Below are 22,270 nucleotides of genomic sequence, written 5' to 3'. Positions count from 1 at the left end.
GTTTGATGTCTAAATTTTGAAGTGCCTCAGGACTTGGTCCTGGGACCTCATTTCATTTCTAACTCTGCACTTCCCTCAGATACATAACCCAGTAGTATCATAACAGTACTAGTGAGGCCTGAATCTGTGTTCTAGCCCCAACCTCTCCCTGGAATGCTATTTTCATATATCCAACTATACTTTATATCTGTTTGATTATCGAATTTCAACTTTCCAAAATAAAACTCCATTCTCTACCAATACCCGCCATCTGCCCCAGTACCAACCAGTTCCTCAAATCAAAAATCTAAGTATTATTCCTGATTAGTGCCCTACCTCATTCAACTTATCAGTAGGTTTTGTAAATGCTATCTGCACAGTATATTCCAAATCCTTCAATCTCATATTTATCATCACACAATCATCTCTCAATTAGAATATTGTAACTGTCTCCTGCTTTCACTCTTGCCTTTCTCCTACAACCCATTCAGGCTTTGAAGCTGGAATTATTTTTCAAATACTTGAAATAGATGGTATCTCTTATATAAAATCTTACATTTAAATCTTTCTCATTGCACTTCGAATAGAATCTTAATTTCTTATCCTGGCTTAACATGATCTGATTCTTGCTTATCACTCTAACATTGTTTATACCATTATTCCTTTTTGCCCATTGTGTTGCAACTATTTTGGCTTTCTTTCAGGCCCTTAAATCAGCAAAATTTGTTAACTAACCTCAGGATCTTTGCACAATTCTTTCTGATTCTCCCATGATTGGGTACATTTTGCCTTCTATTGTTAGAATAAATGTCACTTTAGAGTTTTTTTGACATTCAAATTAAAGTAGCAGTTAGATTACATTAACCCAATTTAGTTTCATCATAGCGCTCATTACTACCTGATACTTTCTTTTTCATGTTTTTGTTCCTAAGTTTATTTCTTTCTCCCTTTAGTGGCATGTAATTTCTATGAGAATAAAGACCTTGTCTATTTACTGCTTTATTTCTACTACCTAGTGCTGTATCTGGCATAATAATAGGCATTTAAGTACTTATTGAATATATACATATATAAAACATTAATGAATTTTTAATATATTTTTCTAGTAATTCTATTTTTTGTGTTAATGTAATACTTTAAGTATTTTTTTTAGAATGGGGATGGGATAGTTTTATTTTCCCCCAACTTTATTGAAGTATAATAGACAATTAGTTGCTCATATTTACACTGTACAATTCAGTGAGGTTTTTTTTCAGTTACAGTTGGCACACAATAATATATTAGTTTCAGTTGTACAGCATAGTGATTAGAAATCTATGTAACTCACAAAGTGGTCACCCCACTAAATCAGGTACCCTTCTTCCCCCTTACATACCTATTACATTATTGACTATTTCCCTTATGCTACACTTTATATCTCCATGACTATTTTGTAACTATCCATTTGTACTTCTTAATTCATTTGCCCTTTCTCACCAACTCCCCAAAGCCCCCCATCTAGTAGCCCTCAAAATAGTCTATCGACGAATTTGCTTCTGTTTTTGTTGTTGTTATTGTTTATTTTGTTCTTTAGATTCCACATGTATGTGAAATAATGTGGTATTTGTCTTTATCTCACTTACTTCATTCAGCGCAATACCCTCTAGGTCCATCAAGGCAATATTTTTTCCATCCTCTTCCTTTTAGTCTGTGTGTCTTTTAATCTGAAGTGAGTCTCTTGTAGGCAGCATATGTAGGGGTCTTGTTTTCTTACCCATTCAGCTTCCTTATCTTTTGGTTGGAGCACTTAACTCTTCCATTTGAGGTACTTGTTGATAAAAATGTAGTTATTACCATTCTTTATTCATGATTTTGATAACATGTTTTTTTCTTCTTAAGTCTCTCCAAGAATTCCTGTAATACTGGCTTGGTGTTGATGAATTCTTTTTGCTTATTTTTGTCTGGGAAGCTCTTTGTCTTTCCTTCAAATCTAAATGATAGCTTTGCTGGATAAAATATTCTTGGTTGTAGATCCCGGGTTTTTCAACACGTCAAATATTTGGTGCCAAGCCCTTCTGCATGCAAAGTTTCTTTTGAGAAATCAGCTACCAGTCTTATGGGAGCTTCCTTGTAGGTAACTAATTGCTTTTCTCTTGCTGCTTTTAAGATTCTCTCTTTGTATTTAACGTTCAGCATTTTAATTATGATGTGTCTTGGTGTGGACTTTGAGTTCATTTTTTGGGGGACTGTCTGAGCTTCCTGGGGTTGTATGTCTATTTCCTTCACCAGGTTAGGGAAGTTTTCTATCATTATTTCTTCGAGTAGCTCTTCAATTTCTTGTTCTCCCTCTTCAGGTACCCCGATGACACGGACATTGTTAACCTTAATTTTGGCCCTTAATAAGGCCCCTTATATTATTATTTTATTTTTGGTTCCTTTTTTCTTGCCGTTCTGGTTTGGTGTCTTTAGCTTTCCCATCCTCTTTATCAGTGTTTCGATCCTCTTCTTCCTCCACTCTGTTGATTCCCTCTAATAAACTCTTCATCTCAGATAATGTGTTCTTCATTTCTGACTGGTTCCCTTTTATAATTTCCATTTCCATTTTTATGTTTTGTGTCTTTTTGTTAAAGTCCTCACTGAGTTCATCTACTCTTCTCCTAAGTTCATTGAGCATCTTTATAACCAGTGTTTCCAATTCTGCATCTGTTAGATTACTTGACTGCATTATTCCTGGATCTCTGTTCTGTTCTCTCATATGGTTTCTGTTTCCTTATATTCTCATTTTGACTGCCTTTCTGTGTCTGTTTATATATACATACATACATGTGTGTGTGTGTGTGTGTGTGTGTGTGTGTGTGTGTGTATATACACACACACACATATATATATGTGTGTGTATATATATGTATGTATATATTAAGTGAAACTCTTAAGTCTTCTGGTCTTATTAGTGTGGCTTTGTGTGGTAGGTGTCCAGTGGCACAGTCCTAAGGGGTTCAGCTGCAGGCCAAATTTAGCCTCAGCCTGTGCCCTTCCGGGGCCACCTGTTAAGATTCAGCAGATGCTGTGCTTATAGTTGCCTCAAGAAGCCCCACCAGAAACTGAGGTCAGCTGCCACCAGTGTGTGTCTTGGCGCTGCTCTGCAAGTGGGACAAGAATTGCCAAGAACACAACTGAATGTGGCTTGGGTGGGACTGCAAGTTGGGGGCGGTAGAGTTTCAGGGAATCCTCTGGGCAGAGCGACCTCTGTTATCCAGTTTGGTGACATCACAGCTATGGCGGCGCTGTGTCCAGCGCACTGCTAGGGGGTAGGACTCAACAGGGGACAATGGATACCGCCAGCACTTCTGTACAGAGCAAGTTTCACCTCAGCCCTCACTCTGGCAATGTCTCCCTGTAAGTCTCTGGTGCTCCCTGCGTGCAGCAGAATTGGCACTGGTGCTCAGAGCGAGCAGATCCGTCTCTGTGAAAATCTGCTCCCAGGCACAGCCCCATTAAGAGGCGTCTGCCAATGCTGCTGCTACTGCCGCAGCCTCTATGTCACTCAGCCTCTAGAGACTGGGCAGCCTCACGTCCTCGCTCTGTCCTACCTTCTGCCATTGCAAGGTGATTTCTTGGATTTCTCCCTAGTTGTATGGCTTGTTCATCTAGATATCAGGTGATTTTTCCTTCCTGCTGCTCCTTGTTTCCGTCACAAATTTTATTTGGTTACCAGAGGGATGAACAGAGCCTCTGTCTATGCCATTTGTTTTCCTCCTATGCTCGTCTCAACTTTAATGTGGTCACAAGACAGTTTGAGCGAAGCTTCTTTATTTCCTTTCATGTGCATTTGGGATAAACTCTTCTTAAGACATGGCTCTTAGTTGGAGAGACTGTCAAGTAAAGCAGTGTGGATCCACAAAACACAGCTGGGAAACCATATGTATGTTTCTCTTTTCTGAAAACAAACAAACAAAACCTTTTATCTGTATAAATGTTTATTTTGCAATTGAGATTTTCATGCTTTTAAAAAGATGTCTTAATCCACATTTGTGTCCTAAGAGCTTTAAGGAATATAGATTAACTGTACCTCAGGTCTTGTTCTGTTGAAATAGGTGATAATAGTTGATAGAATTGTTTTATTTTGTTCCAGTTGGTTAGAAGCAAACTCTGAACATCTCGTGGAACGGGATTATGAATCATCATGTAAAATATGGAGTGGAAGTGAAATGCTCTTAAATTTACAAAAAATGGGCATTACCACAGCTACTTTTCCCATTTTGCAGGTAAGATTTTTTTTTTCCCACCTGTGAAATTCATTTACTGAATTAGAAATGACTTAATAATGAATAAGTTAATTCATGGTAAAAAATATATATAGCAATTTCATTGTTTTAAATTTTATTATCTAAGTTTGATAATCTTTAAGTGTGATGACATAAATTATGGATGAAAAAGCATGATTTAGTTTGAAGGAAATAAGGCTTAAAGGAATTAATTGCTTGTTCAAAACTAAAAGAAGTCAGTATTTTTAGGTTGTAAATTTACTTTGTCAGTTAAAAAGTTAAAAATTGGTAAAATAAAAAGATAAGAAATTCTTATTTTGTTCTCTTTAATTTAGAGGTTATAAACCTGGGTGGGTAGAGATCTTGAATGGGCTATAGGATACTGTGAACATTATGAAATTGTATGCAAAATCTTATAAGTATGTACTTTTGTACATTTTTCTGGATAGAAGTTTCATGACATTTATTCTCAAAGAGATTTCTTTTCCAGATGAGAATATTTTTCTTTTTTGTTTGTAATTATTTATTTAGATTAAAAGACTACTTTTTAGAGTGGTCATTTTAGATTTACGGAAAAATTTAGCAGAAAGGACAGAATATTTAAATACTACCACCCCCAGCCATACACTTACACACTCACACAGATACTACAGTTTCTCCTATTATTAACATCATGCAATAGTATAGTGCATTTATTACAGTTGAACCCATATCGTTATATTATTGTTAATTAAAGCCCATAGTTTACATTAAGGTTCATTCTTTGTGTTGTACAGGTCTGTGAATTTCGATAAAAATATAAAGTCATGTATCTACCAATACAATATCATACAGAATTTTTCACTGCCTTAAAAATCTTTGCACTTATTCATTCCTTCACTGCACTTCATTTCCCTTGCTAAACCCCTGGTAACCATTAAATTTTTTTTTTTTTTACCGACCTCATATTTTTTCCTTTTCCACAATATCACATAGTTGAACTCATGCAGTGTGTGCCTTTATAGACTGGTTTCTTTTACTTAGCAGTGTGCATCTAAGGTTCTTCTATGCCTTTTCGTGGCTTGATATCTCGTTTCTTTTTATTGCTGAACAATAGTCACTGTATGTATGCAACACAGTTGTTTACCCATTCACCTATTGAAGGACATATTGGTAGTTTATGAGTTTTGGCAATTATAAATAGAGCTGCTATAAACATTGTGCGCATGTTTTTGTGTGAACATGCTGTCTTCTCATTTAGGTAAATATTTAGGAGTACGTTTGTTGGATTATATGTATATCTAAGACTATGTTTAGCTTTGCAAGAAACTGCAAAGTGGCTGTACCAAAGTGGTTGTACCACTTTACATCCCAGCATCAGTAAATGAGAGTTTCTGTTGTTCGATATTATTGCCAACATTTTGTGTTGTCAGTGCTTTGAATGTTAGCCATTCTAATAGATGCGTAATGGTATCTCAATGTTGTTTTACAATTCCCTAATGACATATGATTTGGAGTATCTTTTCACATGCTTATTTGCTATCTACATATTTTATTTGGCGAGGTGTTTGTCTCTTCAGATCTTTTGCCTACCTTTCAATTGGGTTGTCTGTTTTCTTATTGTTGAGTTTTAAGAGTTCTCTGTATATTTTGTATATAAGTCCTTCATGAGATGTGTGTTTGCAAATATATTCTCCCAGCCTGTGGCTTGTCTTTTCATTATATTAACAGCATCTTTCATAGAGCATAAGTTTTTACTTTTAATAAAGTTCAACTTATCAGTTTTTTGTTGTTGTTGTTATTGTTGTTTTTTTTGATGAATCATGCCTTTAGTGTTACCTCTAAAAACTCATCACCAAACCCAAGGTCACCTAGATTTTCTTCTGTCTTTTCTTCTAGAAGTTTTAGCTTTGTGTTTTACATTTAGGTCTGTGATCCATTTTAAGTTAATTTTTGTGAAGGTCTTTGTCTGAATTCATTTCTTTGTATGTGGACATCCAGTTATTTCAACACCATTTGTTGAAGAGACTCATTTTGCTTCATTTTATTGCCTTTGCTCCTTTGTCAAAGATCAGTTGACAATATTTATGTAGATCTGTTTCTGGGACATCGTTCTTTTCCACTGATCTGTTTGTCTGTTCCTTCACCAGTACCATTGTATTGGCTATTCTGGGTCTTTTATCTTTCCATATAAGCTTGTATCAGTTTGTCAATATTTACGAAGTAACTTGCTTGGATTTTGATTGGGATTGCATTAAAACTATAGATCAAGCTGGGAAGAACCGACATCTGGACAATATTGTCTTCCTATTCATGAACATGGAATATCTCTCCATTTATTTAGATTCTCTGACTTTTTAAATCAGTGTTTTATGGTTTTTCTCATATAGATTTAAAGAGGTTTTTGAACTCCAAAATATAACTATTGCTAAAATGATCATGTGCATTCTGGGCTTGTGAGTATTAAAAATATATTTTAATCAAACTATACTTATAGTTTTTGCCCTACAGTTAAAAGATGCCATGTAATATCATAAGTATTTTTCCATATTGTAATCTTTTTATGATTTTTTTGCGTAGACTTTTTGCATTTTAAAGGTTATTCATATGAGCAGTAAAACGGATAAATTGCGGGATATTCATCTAGTAAAATAGTACACAGCAATTAAAAAAATGAACTACTGCCATCACAACCATAGGAATGAATCTTACAAACATAATGTTGAGTGAAAGGAACCAGACACAAAAGACTACAAACTGTATGATTTCATTTTTTGTGAAATTTAAGAACAGATATACATAATTATACTAATAGAAGTCAGAATACTGGTAACCCTGTTTAGGGGTAAGGAGCACGTTGGTCTGAGAATGGGCAGAAGAGAACCATCTAGGATTCAAGGAATGTTTTGTATCCTGATTGAGTGCTGGTTATATGGATGTGTGTGTTTAGTGGGTTATACACTCAAGATTCATGCACTGTGTATATTATGGTTTAATAAAAATATACAAATAAAATATATGTCAAAGAAAAAACTTGGAAAATACTGAAAAGCACAAAAGAAAAAAAACTCAAAGGTGATCATTATTAATTTTTGCATTTATATCTACCTGTGCTTACTTCTCTGCATGTATTTGCTTAACAAATTTATATCTGATATGATAAAATTTTTTAGCTTCTTTTTATTTAACAATACATTATGAGTACTTTTCTATATTGAAATATATTTCAATGATTTTTAGTTACAGTGTAGTGTTTTTGTGAGTGCACATATTCTAAATTGTTTGATTAATCTGGCATTTTAAATATAGATTGTTGCCAGTTTTCCCAGAATAAGAAACAATTCTGACGTGAACATTCTTGAAAATATATCTTTGTTTATGTCTCTGATCATTTCCTTTATATATTCTAAATGTTAATTATTTGTTGCTATGGATGTGTGTTATTTCACAATATATCTGAATATTAAAATTGATCTGTTTTATTTATCTTAACTGTTTCCTCATTTTATTTTTATTGAACACATATTTTATTGTCAAACATCAGAATTGTCACCAGTATTTTTTATTGCTTCAATATTCAGAGTTTTCTCTTTCACAATGTGAGAAAGCATACTTTTTTTTTTTAATAATTTTGTTTTAATGTCCACAATTCCATCTGTATTAAAACTTAGGAGCCACATAAAAACTAATGAGCCAGTTAGCATCCTTTTTGTATTTAGCATGTATTGTTCCCTTGAATCATTCTTTTAATTTTTCTTGTAATACATTATTCTCAACATCAGAGTACTCTGGAAATAATTCAGGTATTTAGGCGACATATCAACTCTCTTAAGCTCCTTGGAGAAACCACTTGGTAGGTACATTTTTATATAGCTTATTACTTATGAAGGGCACTAAATAATACCCTAATTGTCTGTAGAAGTAATGAACCTCCTAAATGTATAACTTTATTAAAGTGTCTTTGACTCTGAAGAGAATTTGGGAATATGTGGGAATCTAAAGCATATTGTTAGCATGTGTGTATTAATAAATGTTTGCCTAAATTTTCAATGTGTATTTTATTTGGGTTTTATTAGAGTTTTGAGAAGTTTGTTTACCTGCCTCACCTTCCCTGGTATATGTAATATGGTGATTTCTTATAGGGACATTTTTCTGCTGTCCTTCAAAAAGAAGAAAAAATTTCATCAATTCATGGGAAAGAGGAGGCAAGAGAAGTACCTATTATTAGTGCTTCAACTCAGATAATGCTCAAAGGGCTTTTTATGGTCCTTGACTATCTTTTTAGGCAAAATGGCAGGTAAGTGAAGATATCTGATCTATATTTCTCCTCTTAAACATATTAGCCTTATTGGGTGTTAGCATGTGTTTAATGCATTCTAATTTTGTATGAGTATATAGGATAATCATAAATAAGTGGTATAAATATTGCTCCTGCTTATTGGCACAGACTCAGGTTAATTGCAATTAGTCTTTATTAATGAAAACGAATATTGAAATCAGTAAATAAATACATTTAATTAATTCAGCATTAAATTTATAGTTCTTTAAGACTAAACTTGAGCATTTAAGTTTTCTCTTAAGTGTATTTTAGACACATTTCTTCCAGTATTGGAAAGTTTTTTTCTTACTGCATAAAGCCTCTGTTTAGTGAAATGTAGAAAATGAAAAACAATCAACTTCCTACACTCTACCCCTTGTTAAGTTACAGTGTTACCTAGTTCCAGTGCTTTTTTTTAGTGTTTCTTTTAATTGTGGTAATATATACATAGCAAAATTTATCATTTTAACCATTTTTAAGTGTACCATTGCAGTATCATTAAATAGATTCACGTTGTTGTGCAACCATCTCCACTGTTCATTTGCAGAACTTTTTCATCATCTCAAACAGGAGCTCTATTCCCATGAAACAGTATTTCCCAAATATTTTCAATTTCCCTCTCTTCATAGCCTCTGATAAGTGGAATTTGATTTATGTTTTCCTAATGGCTAGAGATGTTGAGCATCTTATCATGTGCTTATTGTTCATTTGTTTATTTTTATTGGAGAAATATCTATTCAACCCTTTGTCTATTTTAGAATTGGGCTTTTTGTTGTTTTGTTGAGTTGTATAGTTATTTATATATTCTATATATTAATCCCGTATCAGATATATGCTTTACAAATATTTTCTCTCATTCTGTGGGTTGTCTTCTAACTCTTGATGGTCTTTTGATACATAAAAGTTTTTAAGTTTTGTTGAAGTGCAGTTTATCTACTTTTTCTTTTGTGACTTTTGTTTTCAGTATATCCAAGAATCATGGCTAAATCTGATGTCATGAAGATGTTTTTCTATGTTTTCTTCTAAGCGTTTTGTAGTTTTTAGCTCTTAGTATTTTTACAACATCTCTCTGCAGATTGTACAGTTCTTGGCTTGAACTTTGAGATCTGATGTCTCTAAGGGCGAAATTAACTGTCAATATTGTGAAGACATGGTAGAGAATACCACATTTTATTCTGTTTAAGCCTAGTCATTTATAGCCTCTTTTTGAAAGAAATTATAAAATAATGGGATTACAAAAATCATCTGGTTTAGTACCTTCGTGAAAAATAGATGAAGACTGAGACCTAGATTTTAAAGGAACTTAAAATTTTTATAATTAGCTTTCTAAACTTTTTAAACTTTCAGTAAAAATTGTTTTTTTCTCATATAATAAAGATGTATAAACCACTTTTTAGTTTCTTTAACAATAATCTTAATCTTATTATTTTGTAACTAATTATATAACAGAGTGCAAGGAACTCTGGACTAGGAGTTAGGAAACCTGGATTTTAATTCTGTCTCTGCCTTGATTTACGTAATGTTTGAACATAGGGATGTGAAGTGGTAAAGGGTGGATGGTTAGATGATGTCTAATCTTTAAGAGGGGGTTGCTTCTAAGATTTAATGGCTTATTTTCTATGAGAATAACTGAATTTAATTAGTGGTGGGTGTTGTTTGTGGGGAAAATGTAATCTTTAAGTGGAAAGATCCCAAGACTCCCAATTTAGTTTTAATGTAATTAGTTTTTATATTGTATGTAGCTGGAACATTATATGTTGTATAAAGTTTTGCCATTTAATTACCATTTTACTTTCACTTAGGTTTGCGGATGATTATAAAGTTGCTATTCAACAGACTTACTCTTGGATAAATCAGACTGATGTATTAGATAAAAACGGGTTCTTGGTTCTACCAAAAAATAAGAAATGTTTACGACAGAAAACTGCAGTTCATGTGCTAAACTTTTGGTGCTTAAATCCAGCCGTGGTAAGCTTATTGTTATGTATGAAAATTCTGTCTTCTAACTCAATACAAACAGTGAAATAAATGTGTTTGACTCTTTTAAAGATGATTTTAATGTCTAATGTTTCCGTTTAGGCCTTTTCGGATATTAATGGCAAAGTGTGGACAATTGTTTTGACATCTGGGACATTATCACCGATGAAATCCTTTTCATCAGAACTTGGTGTTACATTTACTATCCAGCTGGAGGCCAATCATGTCATTAATAACTCACAGGTTAGGATTATTTTTTTTGAAGGTTTTTAGTCTTTTTACCTCAATATAATTCCTCATAAGCAAATTGGAAGGGACCTGAAGTACTGGTAAACAGATCCTGATAGGAAATTTAATATTTCAGTCTTAGAATCAAAGAAAATGTGTCAGCTACTTGATAATGTCAACAAAAAGAAATACTAATAAATTCATTTCTTCAACCCAGTGAGTAAAAATATACACTTTGGATGCAAAGACTATATTACAATTTCCTCATTAAATAAATTTTAGTGTTTTTTAATGAAAATGAAAACAAAACAAAATTCAGCTTCTTTAACATAGTTCCTATGGTATAATTATTTGTTTATGTGTTTCTCTTTTCTGTTAGACTATGGTGTATCCTTATTCTTCTCTTCATGTCTCCGTTCTACTGCACTGAGATTCATTTCTGGCATTAGTTTGCAAATGTTTAGCACATGTTTGAATATCTGAAATTAATTAGAAGTATTCTTATGAGTCCTATGCCTTAAAATTGTAATTTTTTATAACAATACCATATAAATGTTATTTTGATTTTCCTAGGAATGTTTTAATTGTCATTTGTCAATCTACTTTCTGTTTTGTTTTTTGTTTTTGTAAATAATTTAAAGCAGTGAGCTACAAGCTTAACATCACTTATGTGCCTTACATGATTCTAGTTCTTTTTAAAGCTGCAATTTTCAACCAGGGTATATTTGTGGGGACATTTTTCTTTCTTACAGTGAGTTTGGACATAATACTGGCATTTAGTAGGTAAGAGCCTTGAATGCTAAGCTGCTATATAACTAAGAAGTGTGCTTTTCAAAATGCCAGAGTGCTCCTGTTTAGAAACATTGCTATAAACAATAGTGCAGGAAAAATACACGTTCCACTTTTTAAAGTTGCTTTCTTTAAAGGCTCAAGTAAATATGGGAAGGTATTGGTAGATTCAGCATATATTTTCTCATGAGAATGTTATTATAGGCTCTGTGTTCTCAATCTAGTGCATAAAAGCTCATTTCACCTGTAATGTCACTGAATTATGATAATAATAATGCTAGTTATTCAGCTGAATTACATTGTACTATAATATTTTCCTCCAGCTTTTTAAAAATTTATTTTTTAATTTTAACTGTGATAAAATACACATAACATAAAATATACTATTGTAACCATTTTAAGTGTACAGTTCAGTCTTGTTAAATACATCCACATAGTTGTTCAACCAATCTCTAGAACTTTTTTATCCTGCAAATCTGAAGTTCTATACTCATTAAACAATGATTCTTCATTTCCTGCTCCTCCTAGCCCCTGGTAACTACCATTCTGCTTTCTGTTACTATGAATTTGACTATTCTAGATACGATACCTCATAGAAGTGGAAACATAAGGTATTTTCCTTTTTGTGATTAGCTTATTTCACTTAGTATGGTGTCTTTTCGAGGTTCATTCATGTTTTAACATAATGAGGATTTCCTTCCTTTTTAATACTGAATAATATTTTATTGTATGTATGTATATAGCACATTTCGTTTGTCCGTTCATTCAGTTCCCCTAACTTTTTATTTTAAAAAACTATAAACTTCAGGAAAGAAGAAAAAATAGTATTAATATAGAAAACATCTTATACCCCTCACCTAGGTTCATCAGTTGTTAATATTTTGCGTATATATATATATATATATATATATATATATATATATATATATGAGAGAGAGGAGGAATATTGCAAAATGTTAAAAATTCCATTACACATGTGTATACTATATAATATATATATACATGTGGTCATACCCAAGAAATTCAGTATTAATACAGTAGAGTAATATTTATGTATCTTCATTTATTCCCAAAATGTCTTTTAACCTATTTATTTTTCTTATTTTTGATCTAGGATCCAGACAAGTATTATATATTATGTTTGGTTTTCATGTCTCTTTAGTCTTTAAAATAGTTTTCTTGCCCTGTTTTTGTCTTTCATGACATTTTTTAAAGAATTCAAGTCACCAGTTATCTTGAGGAATGTTTTATAATTTGGATTTATCTGATTGTTTCCTCATGATAAGATTCAGGTTAACAATTTGGTAAGAATACTATACAGTTGGTATTGTTACTTCTCATTGCATCATATCAGGAAACACCTAACAGTTTGTCTTATTACTAGTTGACTATTTAAGTAAAAGTTGGTTAAACTGGTATCTATCAGATGTCAACTTGCAAAATATACTTCAGTCTCATATATCATTTCAAAATATAGGACTATTACTATTTTTTTTTACAATCTGAAGTATTTGTATTGTCTGTAGATTACTGATAAAGTTTGTTCTTTCTCTTAGTCAAATTAGCTACACTAAGGCTTGAATCTGTATGAGTGTAGAAGAATTCCACAGAACTATAAAATTTGGTGGGTCTGATTTTTTATGACTGTAGATCTCTGAGTAACAGTGAATTGTGAAACTGTAGTTTGTCATAGTTGAGTCTTAGAAACTTACATATAGCAGATCATACCAGCCCTCACCTCTAATATTTGGGAATCATTTCTGATTTATTCATTTCGTTTATTCATATCCTCCAACAGAATTTTGTTACATGCTTAATCTTACAAAGCTATTTAGGAAATAGATAAGTAAAATCCATTTTGCTTTCATTAAGAGAATTCAGTGGTCTACCTAAAAGTAAAACTTCTATAAATTAAATATATGTATAATTATATAAAGGTAACAGAAAAAGCCAACGATTTTTGAATAAATGTTCTTTAAACTTGTTTCTTGATCTTCTTTTGACGTATACATAAATAATGCTAATTTGCCTGCCTAGTTTAGTCATAACTCTAATACAGACATATTTATATTCTAGGTTTGGGTTGGCACCATTGGATCAGGCCCCAAGGGTCAGAATCTCTGTGCTACTTTCCAGCACACAGAAACATTTGCATTCCAAGATGAAGTAGGAGCACTTTTGTTATCTGTGTGCCAGACTGTAAGCCAAGGAATTTTGTGTTTCTTGCCATCTTACAAGGTAAGGGAATAATTGTTTCATTTGCCTTTAAAAAATCATGTGGGATTACCATGATAAGCTTCCCAGGGTCAGAAGCAACAGGGGAATTATAGTTTTTAAACATCATATATTGTTGTACTTATTTATTGATTAAGACACTGCTTGATTGTTCTCTGTTTTACTTGAAAATTTAAAAGACTAAGTCTTCAAGCAATGTTAGTTACATAAGAGGACTATTGATATGTATGGGCTTTTTATTCTTAGGGCAGCTTGATGTTTTCATAGTTGAAGGGAAAGAACATCCTATTTCACTTTCATAAATTACGCTTTCAAAAGTTTCAGTAATCTTAATCTAAAGTCAAACTTTCTTTGTTACCCTTCTTTTTACTTTATGTTTCAGGCTAGAAGAAAGGATTTTTCTTGTTTTTAGACTCACTCTGATTTTTTAGTAATATTTTCTTGAGTTGAATTCAGTCAATAGTATATTTTGGTCCTTCTAATATTCAAAGCATTAAAACCACATATAATTCTTGAGTGATATATTTTTCAAAATCTAAGCTAAATTCAATGTAGAGAAGTGGTATTTCAATTTCTTTTTTCATAAGAAGTTATATCTGTAAAGATAGTAGTATAAGTAATATATTGGAATGACAATGTTGATACTTTTGGCTTTCTTACTGTCTTTCCATCTATGTGCATATTGCTATAGTCTGAATATGACCCTACAAAATTTCATATATTGAAATCCTAACCTGCAAAGATGATGATGGTTAGGAAGTGGGACCTTTGGGAGGTGCTTAAGTCATGAGAATAGAATTCTCATAAGTAAGATTAGTGTCTTATAAAAGAGGTTGCAGAGGGATTCCTTGCACCTTCTACCTTGTGAGGACACAGTGAGAAGGTGCCAGCTATGAATCAGAAAGAGGTCTCTCAGAAAGTATGACCACACTGGTACCTTGATCTTGGCCTTTCCAGCACCCAGAACTGTAAGCAATAAAATTCTGTTGTTTATAAACTACCCACTCTGGGGTATTGCAGCTAAGACACATACTTTGTTAGCCAGAGATGCAGTAAATTAGTCCTCCTGTAGATAAATTGAAGGAATTGCTTTTAGAAGAAATTTAATCAGATTTTTTATAGGGATTTCTAAAAATAAGCGGACATAAACATCTTAAAAATTCTTAATAGAAAGCATTATTTATTTCAGAGTGTGAACATCTATACCATATAGTTATATTAAAGAAAACTAATAATTAAGCCTGGAACTAAAGTAAAACAAAATCTCAACACATTAATAAAACCTTTTTATATTTTCTAATCACAGTCATAAAAAGCGAGCCAGGAAATAAATGCCCAGTTGAGTAAATGAGTAATTTCATTTTTTGCTAGGCTTCAAAGACATGGTAAGAATGATTCTTTATATATCAGGAAGCAGTTTAGTATTTTTTTTTTCTTGGTATATATAGAGGAGAAGCAAATCTAATCTAAAGTAATTTAAATGGAAAATAACATAATTGTCAACAAAAAAGTTACAGTGGAACTTTTGTTTGTTGAACAACACACCAAACTTTCTGGTACTAGTGTTCTCAAACGATATAATTTTCATTAGCCAGTTTCAGTAGTTTAAAATAAAATATATTCTAATTATTAATGTATTGAGGTGAAATATCAGTTGATAGAAGGAAAGTAACTACATGTAAATGGAATGTCACTTCCTAAGTTAATTGTTTTGGAATAGATATAACAGTATTAATTTTACAGTTGCTGAAATTGACTACTGATTATTGGGTGACTATAGAGACTACAACATTTAAATATACTTTTTTGCAGATTTTTAATATATTGCATGTATATTAACTCTATAATACATATAAAAAATTTCCTTGGTTTTATACTTACTGAAATCATCATTGTAATTTCTTTTTTTTGAAACTTTAAAAAGTTTAACGTTATCAAATTAATTTTTATACATCATTAAATAATAATAAAATGATTATAATGAAAAACAACAGTCGCCTGCCTCATGCCTCCTTGCTTTCCAGTTCCACACCTCAGAGACTTCTTGAATCTTTGATTTATTCCTGTGATATTTATTTTTTTATTAGATAGAATATGCATAACATAACATTTGTCATTTTAACCATTTTAAGTGTAAAATTTAGTGGCATTAAATATGTTCGTAATTTATGCAACCATAACCACTGTCCATCTCTAGAACTTTTTAATATCCTAAACACAAACTAAGCATCCATGAAAGTGACTCCCAAGACCCCCTACCTATAGCCCCTGGTATCCTCTGTGCTACTTTCTCTAAGAGTTTGTCTATTCTAGGTACCTCATGTAAGTGGAATCATACAATATTTGTACTTTTTTGTTTGGCTTATTTCCCTTAGCATAATATTTTCAAGGTTTATCTATGTTGTAGCATGTATCATAATTTCATTCTTTTTTATGGCTGAATAATATTCTATTTTGTACACACACAGTCACACACACATACACACAACAAATTTTGTTTATCCATTTATCAGTTGATGGTCACTTGGATTGTTTCTACATTTTGGCTACTGCGAATAATGCTGCTATGAACATTGGTATACAAATATCTGCTTGAGCCCCTGCTTTCAATTATTTTGGATATATACCTAGAAATGGGATTTCTTGGTCATATGGTAATTCTATATAACTTTTTTTGAGGAACTGACATAGTGTTTTCCACAGTGACTATACAATTTTAGATTCCCACCATCAATGCACAAAGATTTTCATTTTCTCTACATTCTTGACAACATTTTAAATTTTATTTTAAGGGTAATAGCCATCTTGATGGATAGGAAATGGCATCTCCCTGTGGTTTTGATTTACATCCTTCTAATGGTTAGTGATGTGCTTATTGTCCCTTTGTATATTTTCTTTGGGGAAATGTCTATTCAAATCCTTTCCTTATATGTAATAGGTTTTTTGTTGTTATTGTTGAGTTGTAGTGCTTAACATATATGCTTTGTAAATATTATCTCCCATTCTATGAGTTGGCTTTTCACTCTGTTGATAGTATCCTTTGATGCACAAAAGTTTTAAATTTTAATGAATTTCAATTATCTATTTTTCTTTGGTTATATGTGCTTTTGGTGTCATAACCAAGAAGTCATTGCCAAATACAATGTCATGAAGATTTCCCCCTATGTTTTCTCTAAGGTTTTAATAATTTAGTGGTTACATTTAGATCTTTAATCCATTTTGCGATAATTTTTATATATGGTGTAAGGTATGGATGTACTTCATTTTTGTCTTTGTGGATATCCAGTTTTCCTAGTGCCATTTGTCGAAAAGACTCTCCTTTCCCCATTAAATGGTCTTGCTATCCTTGTTTAAAACTCCTTGACCATTCATATAAGTGGTTATTTCTGGACTTTCTACTTTATTCCCTTGTTTATATATGTCATTATGCCATTACTGTTTCGATTACTTTAGTTTTGCATTAAGTTTTGAAATCAGTAAGTGTGAATCCTCCAACTTTGTTCTTTTTCAAAATTTTTTCTGGCTATTTGGAGTTTTTCAAGATTCCTTAGGCATTTTAGGATGAGTTTTTCTATTTCTGCAAAAGAATGCCATTGGGGTTGCATTGAATCTGTATTTTGATGTATAACTTTATCCTAATATTGCTTTCCAATCTATGAACATGAGGTGTCTTTCCATTTATATATGTCTTCTTTAATCTTGTTCCATGATGTTTAATAGTTTCCATGTAGAAATCTTTCATCTCCTTGGTTAAATTTATCCCTAAGTATTTTTTAAAATTCTATTGCAAGTGGAATTGTTTTCTTAATTTTCTCGTTGGATTGTTTATTGCCACTGTATGGAAATAGAAATAGATTTTTGCGTATTCATTCAACTTTGCTGAATTTATTATCTCTAGAATTTTTTGTAAAATATTTAAAGTTTTTATTTATAAGATCTTATCTACCGACAGAAATCATTTTACTTCTTCCTTACCAATTGGGATGCCTTTTATTTCTCTTTCTTGCCTCATTACTCTGGATAGAACTTCCATTACTGTGATGAATAGAAATGGTGCAAGCTGGCATCCTGGTTCCATTGAGTTTGTTGTTAGCTTTTGGTTTTTCATATATTGCTATATCATGTTGAAAAGTTTCTTTCTATTCCTAGTTTATTGATCATTTTATATCATTGATGCTTTTTCTCCATTAATTGATAATCATGTAGGTTTTTGGGGTGAGGAGGAAGTCCGTAATTCTATTAATGTTGTGTATTACATTGATTGATTTTCATATGTTGAACTACTCTTGCATTTTGGGAATAAATCCCACTTGATCATTGTGCATAATCCTTTTAGTATGTTGCTAAATTTGCTTTGTGAGTAGTATTTTGTTGAGGATTTTTGCATTGATATTCATAAGGGATATTGGTGTGTAGTTTCCTTCTGTAGTATCTTTGTTGGTCTTTGCTATCAGGGTAGTTTCATAGAATAAGTTAGTAAGTATTCTCTATTCAATTTTTTGGAAGAGTTAGTGTAGGATTGGTGTGAATTCTTTTTAATGTTTGGTAGAATTCACAAATGAAGCCATCTGGTTCAGGAATTTTCTTCATTGGAGGTTTTTGATTACTGATTCAATCTCCTTACTAGTTTTAAGTCTATTCCGATTTTCTATTTTTTTATGGTTCAGTTTTTGTAGCTTGTGTTTTTCTAGGAAGTCATTCATTTAATCTAGGTTATCCATTTTGGTGGCATACAATTCATAGTTCTTTTATAATTCATATTTTTCATAATCCTTATTTCTGTAAAATTAGTAGTGACTTCCCCATTTTCTTCTGTGGATTTAATAATTTGAGTCTTCTCTCTCTCTCTTTTTTTTCTTAATCTAGCTGAAGGTTTGCCAATTTTTTTGATCTTTTCAAAGAACCAGTTTTTGGTTTTGTTGATTTTCTCTATTGTTTTCTATTTCTTATTTCATTTATCTCTTCTGTAGTCTTTATTATTCCTTCCTTCTGCCAGTTTTGGGTTTAATTTGCTCTTCTTGTTCTAGTTCCTCAAGGTATAAAATTAGGTTATTGATTTGAGATCTTTTTTAAAAAAGTGTGTGATTACAGCTATAAATTTCCCTCCTAGCAGTTCTTTCTTTGCATTCCATAAGTTTTGGAATATCGTGTTTTTATTTTTATATTTCCCTAAGTATTTTTTAATTTCTCCTGTGATTTCTTCTTTGACTTATTGATTGTTTAAAAAATGTGTTGCTTAATTTCTTTATGTTTATGAATTTCCTTTTATTGATTTCTAGTTTTATTTCATACATGATCAGAAAAGATCTTTTGTATGATTACAATCTTTTAAAATTTATTAGGAATTGTTTTATGGACTAACACATGGTCTCTTCTGGAAAATGTTTCACGTGCATTTGGAAAAAATGTATATTCTGCTATTGTTGGGTGTTGTTTTATACATTTCTATTAAGTTCATTTGATTTATAGTGTTGTTCAAGTCCTCTATTTCCTTATCTCTATTTATTATTGAAAGCGGGTTAGCGAAGTCTCCAACTATTACTGTAGAATTGTCAGTTTCTTTTTTCAACTCTTATTGTTTGCTTCATATATTTCAAGGCTCTGATATTGACGCATATGTTATAATTGTATATTCTTCATGAATTGACCTTTTTATCAATATATGGTATCCTTTGCCCTTTGTAACCATTTTTTACCTAAAGTCTCTTTTGTTTGATATTAGTAATGACACCCTACCTTTCTTTTGGTTACTATTTGCATGGAATTTCTTTTTTCATCCTTTCACTTTCAACCTTCACATGTTTAGATCTGAATGAATCTCTTGTAGTCAACATGTAGTTAGACCATGTTTTATTTTGTCTGTTCTGCCATGTCTGCTTTTTGATTGGAGAGTTTAATCTATTTATATTTAAAGTAATAAATGATAAGAGAAGACTTCAGCTATTTTGTTATTTGGTTTTTGAATTATCTTATAACTTCTGTATCCCTCATTTCTTCATCATTGCTTTCTTTTTTGTTCGGTTGATTTTTTGTAGTTATACATTTTAATTTATTTCTCATTTTCTTTTCTTTATATTTTGTAGATGTTTTCTTTGCAGTTACCATGGGGATTATCTATAATATCCTAAAGTTACAACAATCTGATTTGAATTGATATCAACTTTATTTTTGTACAAAAACTCCACTTATAAATAGGCCTACCCCCCATTACTGATGTCACAAATTATTTCTTTATACATGTGTGCCTGATAACATAGATTTATAATATATTTTTATGCATTTGCCTTTTAAATCCTGTGGAAAATTAAAAATAGAGTTGCAAACTGAAATTACAGTAATAATACCTTCATATTTGCCCATGCATTTACCTTTATTGGAGACCTTTATATCATTATATGATTTTAAGTTATTGTCTAGTGTCCTTTCATTTCTTTTTTTTTATTTTTTGTCATTTTTAGTTATTTTAATTTTTTTCAATTACAGTTGGCATTCAGTAATATATTGGTTTCATGTGTACAGCATCAAGGTTAGACATTTATATAACTTACAAAGTGATCCCTCTTGGTAAGTCTAGTATACTTTTATTTCAAAATGAAGGACTCTTTAACATTTTTTATAGGGCAGGTCTAGTGTAATGAACTCTCTCAGCTTTTGTTTATCTCAGTATGTCATAATTTATCCCTCATTTGTGAGGGACAGTTTGGCCAGATATAGAATTCTTGGTCATTAATTTATTTCTTCAACACTTTTTTTTTTTTTTTAACGCCTGCAGCACCTGGTATTCCTAGATTGTCTCCCATCCAAGTACTAACCAGGCCCAACCCTGTTTAGCTTCTGAGATCAAATGAGATTTGGTACGTTCAGGGTGGCATGGCCATAGACTTCTTCAAAACTTTAAATATATTTTCCCATCACTTCTGGCCTCCCAAGGTTTCTGATGAGAAATGAGCTTATGATCTATTGAGTATCTTTTATATGTGATGAGCTGCTTCTCTCGTACTTGCTTTTCTTTTGTCTTTGTCTTCTAACAGTTTAATTATAAATGTCTTTGTGTGAGTCACTTTTAATTTGTCTTAACTAAACTTCATTAAGCTTCTTGGATTTGTAAATTCATTTTTAAAATCATATTTAGGAAATTTTTAGCCATAATTTCTTGAAATATTTGAATTGAATGATAATAGAAAGACAGAATATCATTTATGCAATGTAGCTAAAGTTAAACTTGTAACTTTTAATGGTTATTAGAAAAAAATCTTAATCATAATTTAAGTTTCCACTTTATCTATAAAAAGAGGGAAATAAACACCAAGTAAGTAGAGGAAAAAAAATAATGAAGAGTAAAAATCAATAAAATAGAAAAATGAGAAATATTCATTATTAGAATATATTAATAAAATTAATAAAATCTATCAAAACCAGTCAAAATAACAAAAGAAGAAAAATGATCAATGTTAGAAATTACAAGGGAACATCATTACAGTTTCTGTTGAACTAAAAAGATGATTAAAGGATATTTTTAACAACATTATGCCAATCAGTTAAACAATTTATATGAAATAGACAAATTCTTGAAAGACACAGATTATCAAAATTGACTCAACAAGATCAAGTAATTCAAATAACATATCTGTGGAACAAATTGAAATAATGATTAAAACCTTTCAACAAATAAAAGTGTAGGCTCAGGTGTCTTCATTGATGAATTCTATCAAGAAAAATACCAGTACTGCACAAACTTAGAAAATAGAGGAAGAGAGAACACTTCGCACCACATCAGGCAAGCATAACTGATACCAAAGCCAAACAAGATTTGACAAGAAAAAGCTAAAGATCAACAGAGGCCTAAAAGTCAATAACATAAAATTGGCAAATTAAATTTATTAATATAAAAAGGATTATGTATCATAACCAAGTGGGATTTATCCTGGGAAGCCAATAATAGTTCAGTCTTCAAAATTCAACCGTTGTAATTCACTACATCAACCGGATAAATTAGAAAAACCACATGTTTATCTAAAAAATTGCTGATAAAGCATTTTAATTCATGATATAAAATTTTTTTAAATTTACTTATTTAAATTAGTTTCAAATATGCAGTACATTGGTTAGACATCTGTATAGTCCATAAAACGATCGTCCCCCAATTGCTCCCTCCCTCTTTGACTTTCCACCTAGACAACGTATTAATGCTAACTGCATTCCCTATGCCGGATTCCCCATCCCCATGACCATCCATCAGCTACTAATTTGTACTTCTTTAACTCTTCACCCTATTTTCCCAGCCCTGCAGCCCCAATTCCCTCTGTCTGTCACCAAATTGTCCACTATCTTTGTGAGTCTGTTTTTGATTAGTTTGTTCTTTTTATTCCTTAGATTCCGCATATAAATGAAATCATATAGTGTTTATCTTCCTCTGTCTGACTTACATACCTTCTAGGTCCATCAAGGCAATATCTTTTTCCATCCCCTTCCTTTTAGTCTGTGTGTGTCTTTTAATCTGAAGTGAGTCTCTTGTAGGCAG

The 22,270-nt window shown here is 31.7% G+C and overlaps 1 protein-coding gene and 1 pseudogene across 1 annotated transcript in view; one reads left to right on the top strand and one right to left on the bottom strand.

The window, feature by feature from the left end:
• The window catches only part of BRIP1 (BRCA1 interacting protein C-terminal helicase 1), a 167,339-nt gene that overhangs the window by 59,422 nt on the left and 85,647 nt on the right, over positions 1 to 22,270 (top strand). The window contains exons 10-14 of the mRNA XM_011375031.2: positions 4,091 to 4,223; positions 8,345 to 8,499; positions 10,323 to 10,488; positions 10,600 to 10,740; positions 13,591 to 13,752. Of these exons, the coding sequence (XP_011373333.2) occupies positions 4,091 to 4,223; positions 8,345 to 8,499; positions 10,323 to 10,488; positions 10,600 to 10,740; positions 13,591 to 13,752 (757 nt within the window). The remainder of the gene's footprint in view (positions 1 to 4,090; positions 4,224 to 8,344; positions 8,500 to 10,322; positions 10,489 to 10,599; positions 10,741 to 13,590; positions 13,753 to 22,270) is intronic.
• On the bottom strand, positions 20,513 to 20,631 carry LOC111729432 (annotated as a pseudogene).

This window comes from Pteropus vampyrus, unplaced genomic scaffold (genome assembly GCF_000151845.1).
Source record: "Pteropus vampyrus isolate Shadow unplaced genomic scaffold, Pvam_2.0 Scaffold261, whole genome shotgun sequence".
In the NCBI taxonomy this organism is placed as follows: domain Eukaryota; kingdom Metazoa; phylum Chordata; class Mammalia; order Chiroptera; family Pteropodidae; genus Pteropus; species Pteropus vampyrus.
The sequence above is the reverse complement of the archived record's forward strand: the minus strand, read 5'-3'. Positions and strand labels throughout refer to the sequence as shown.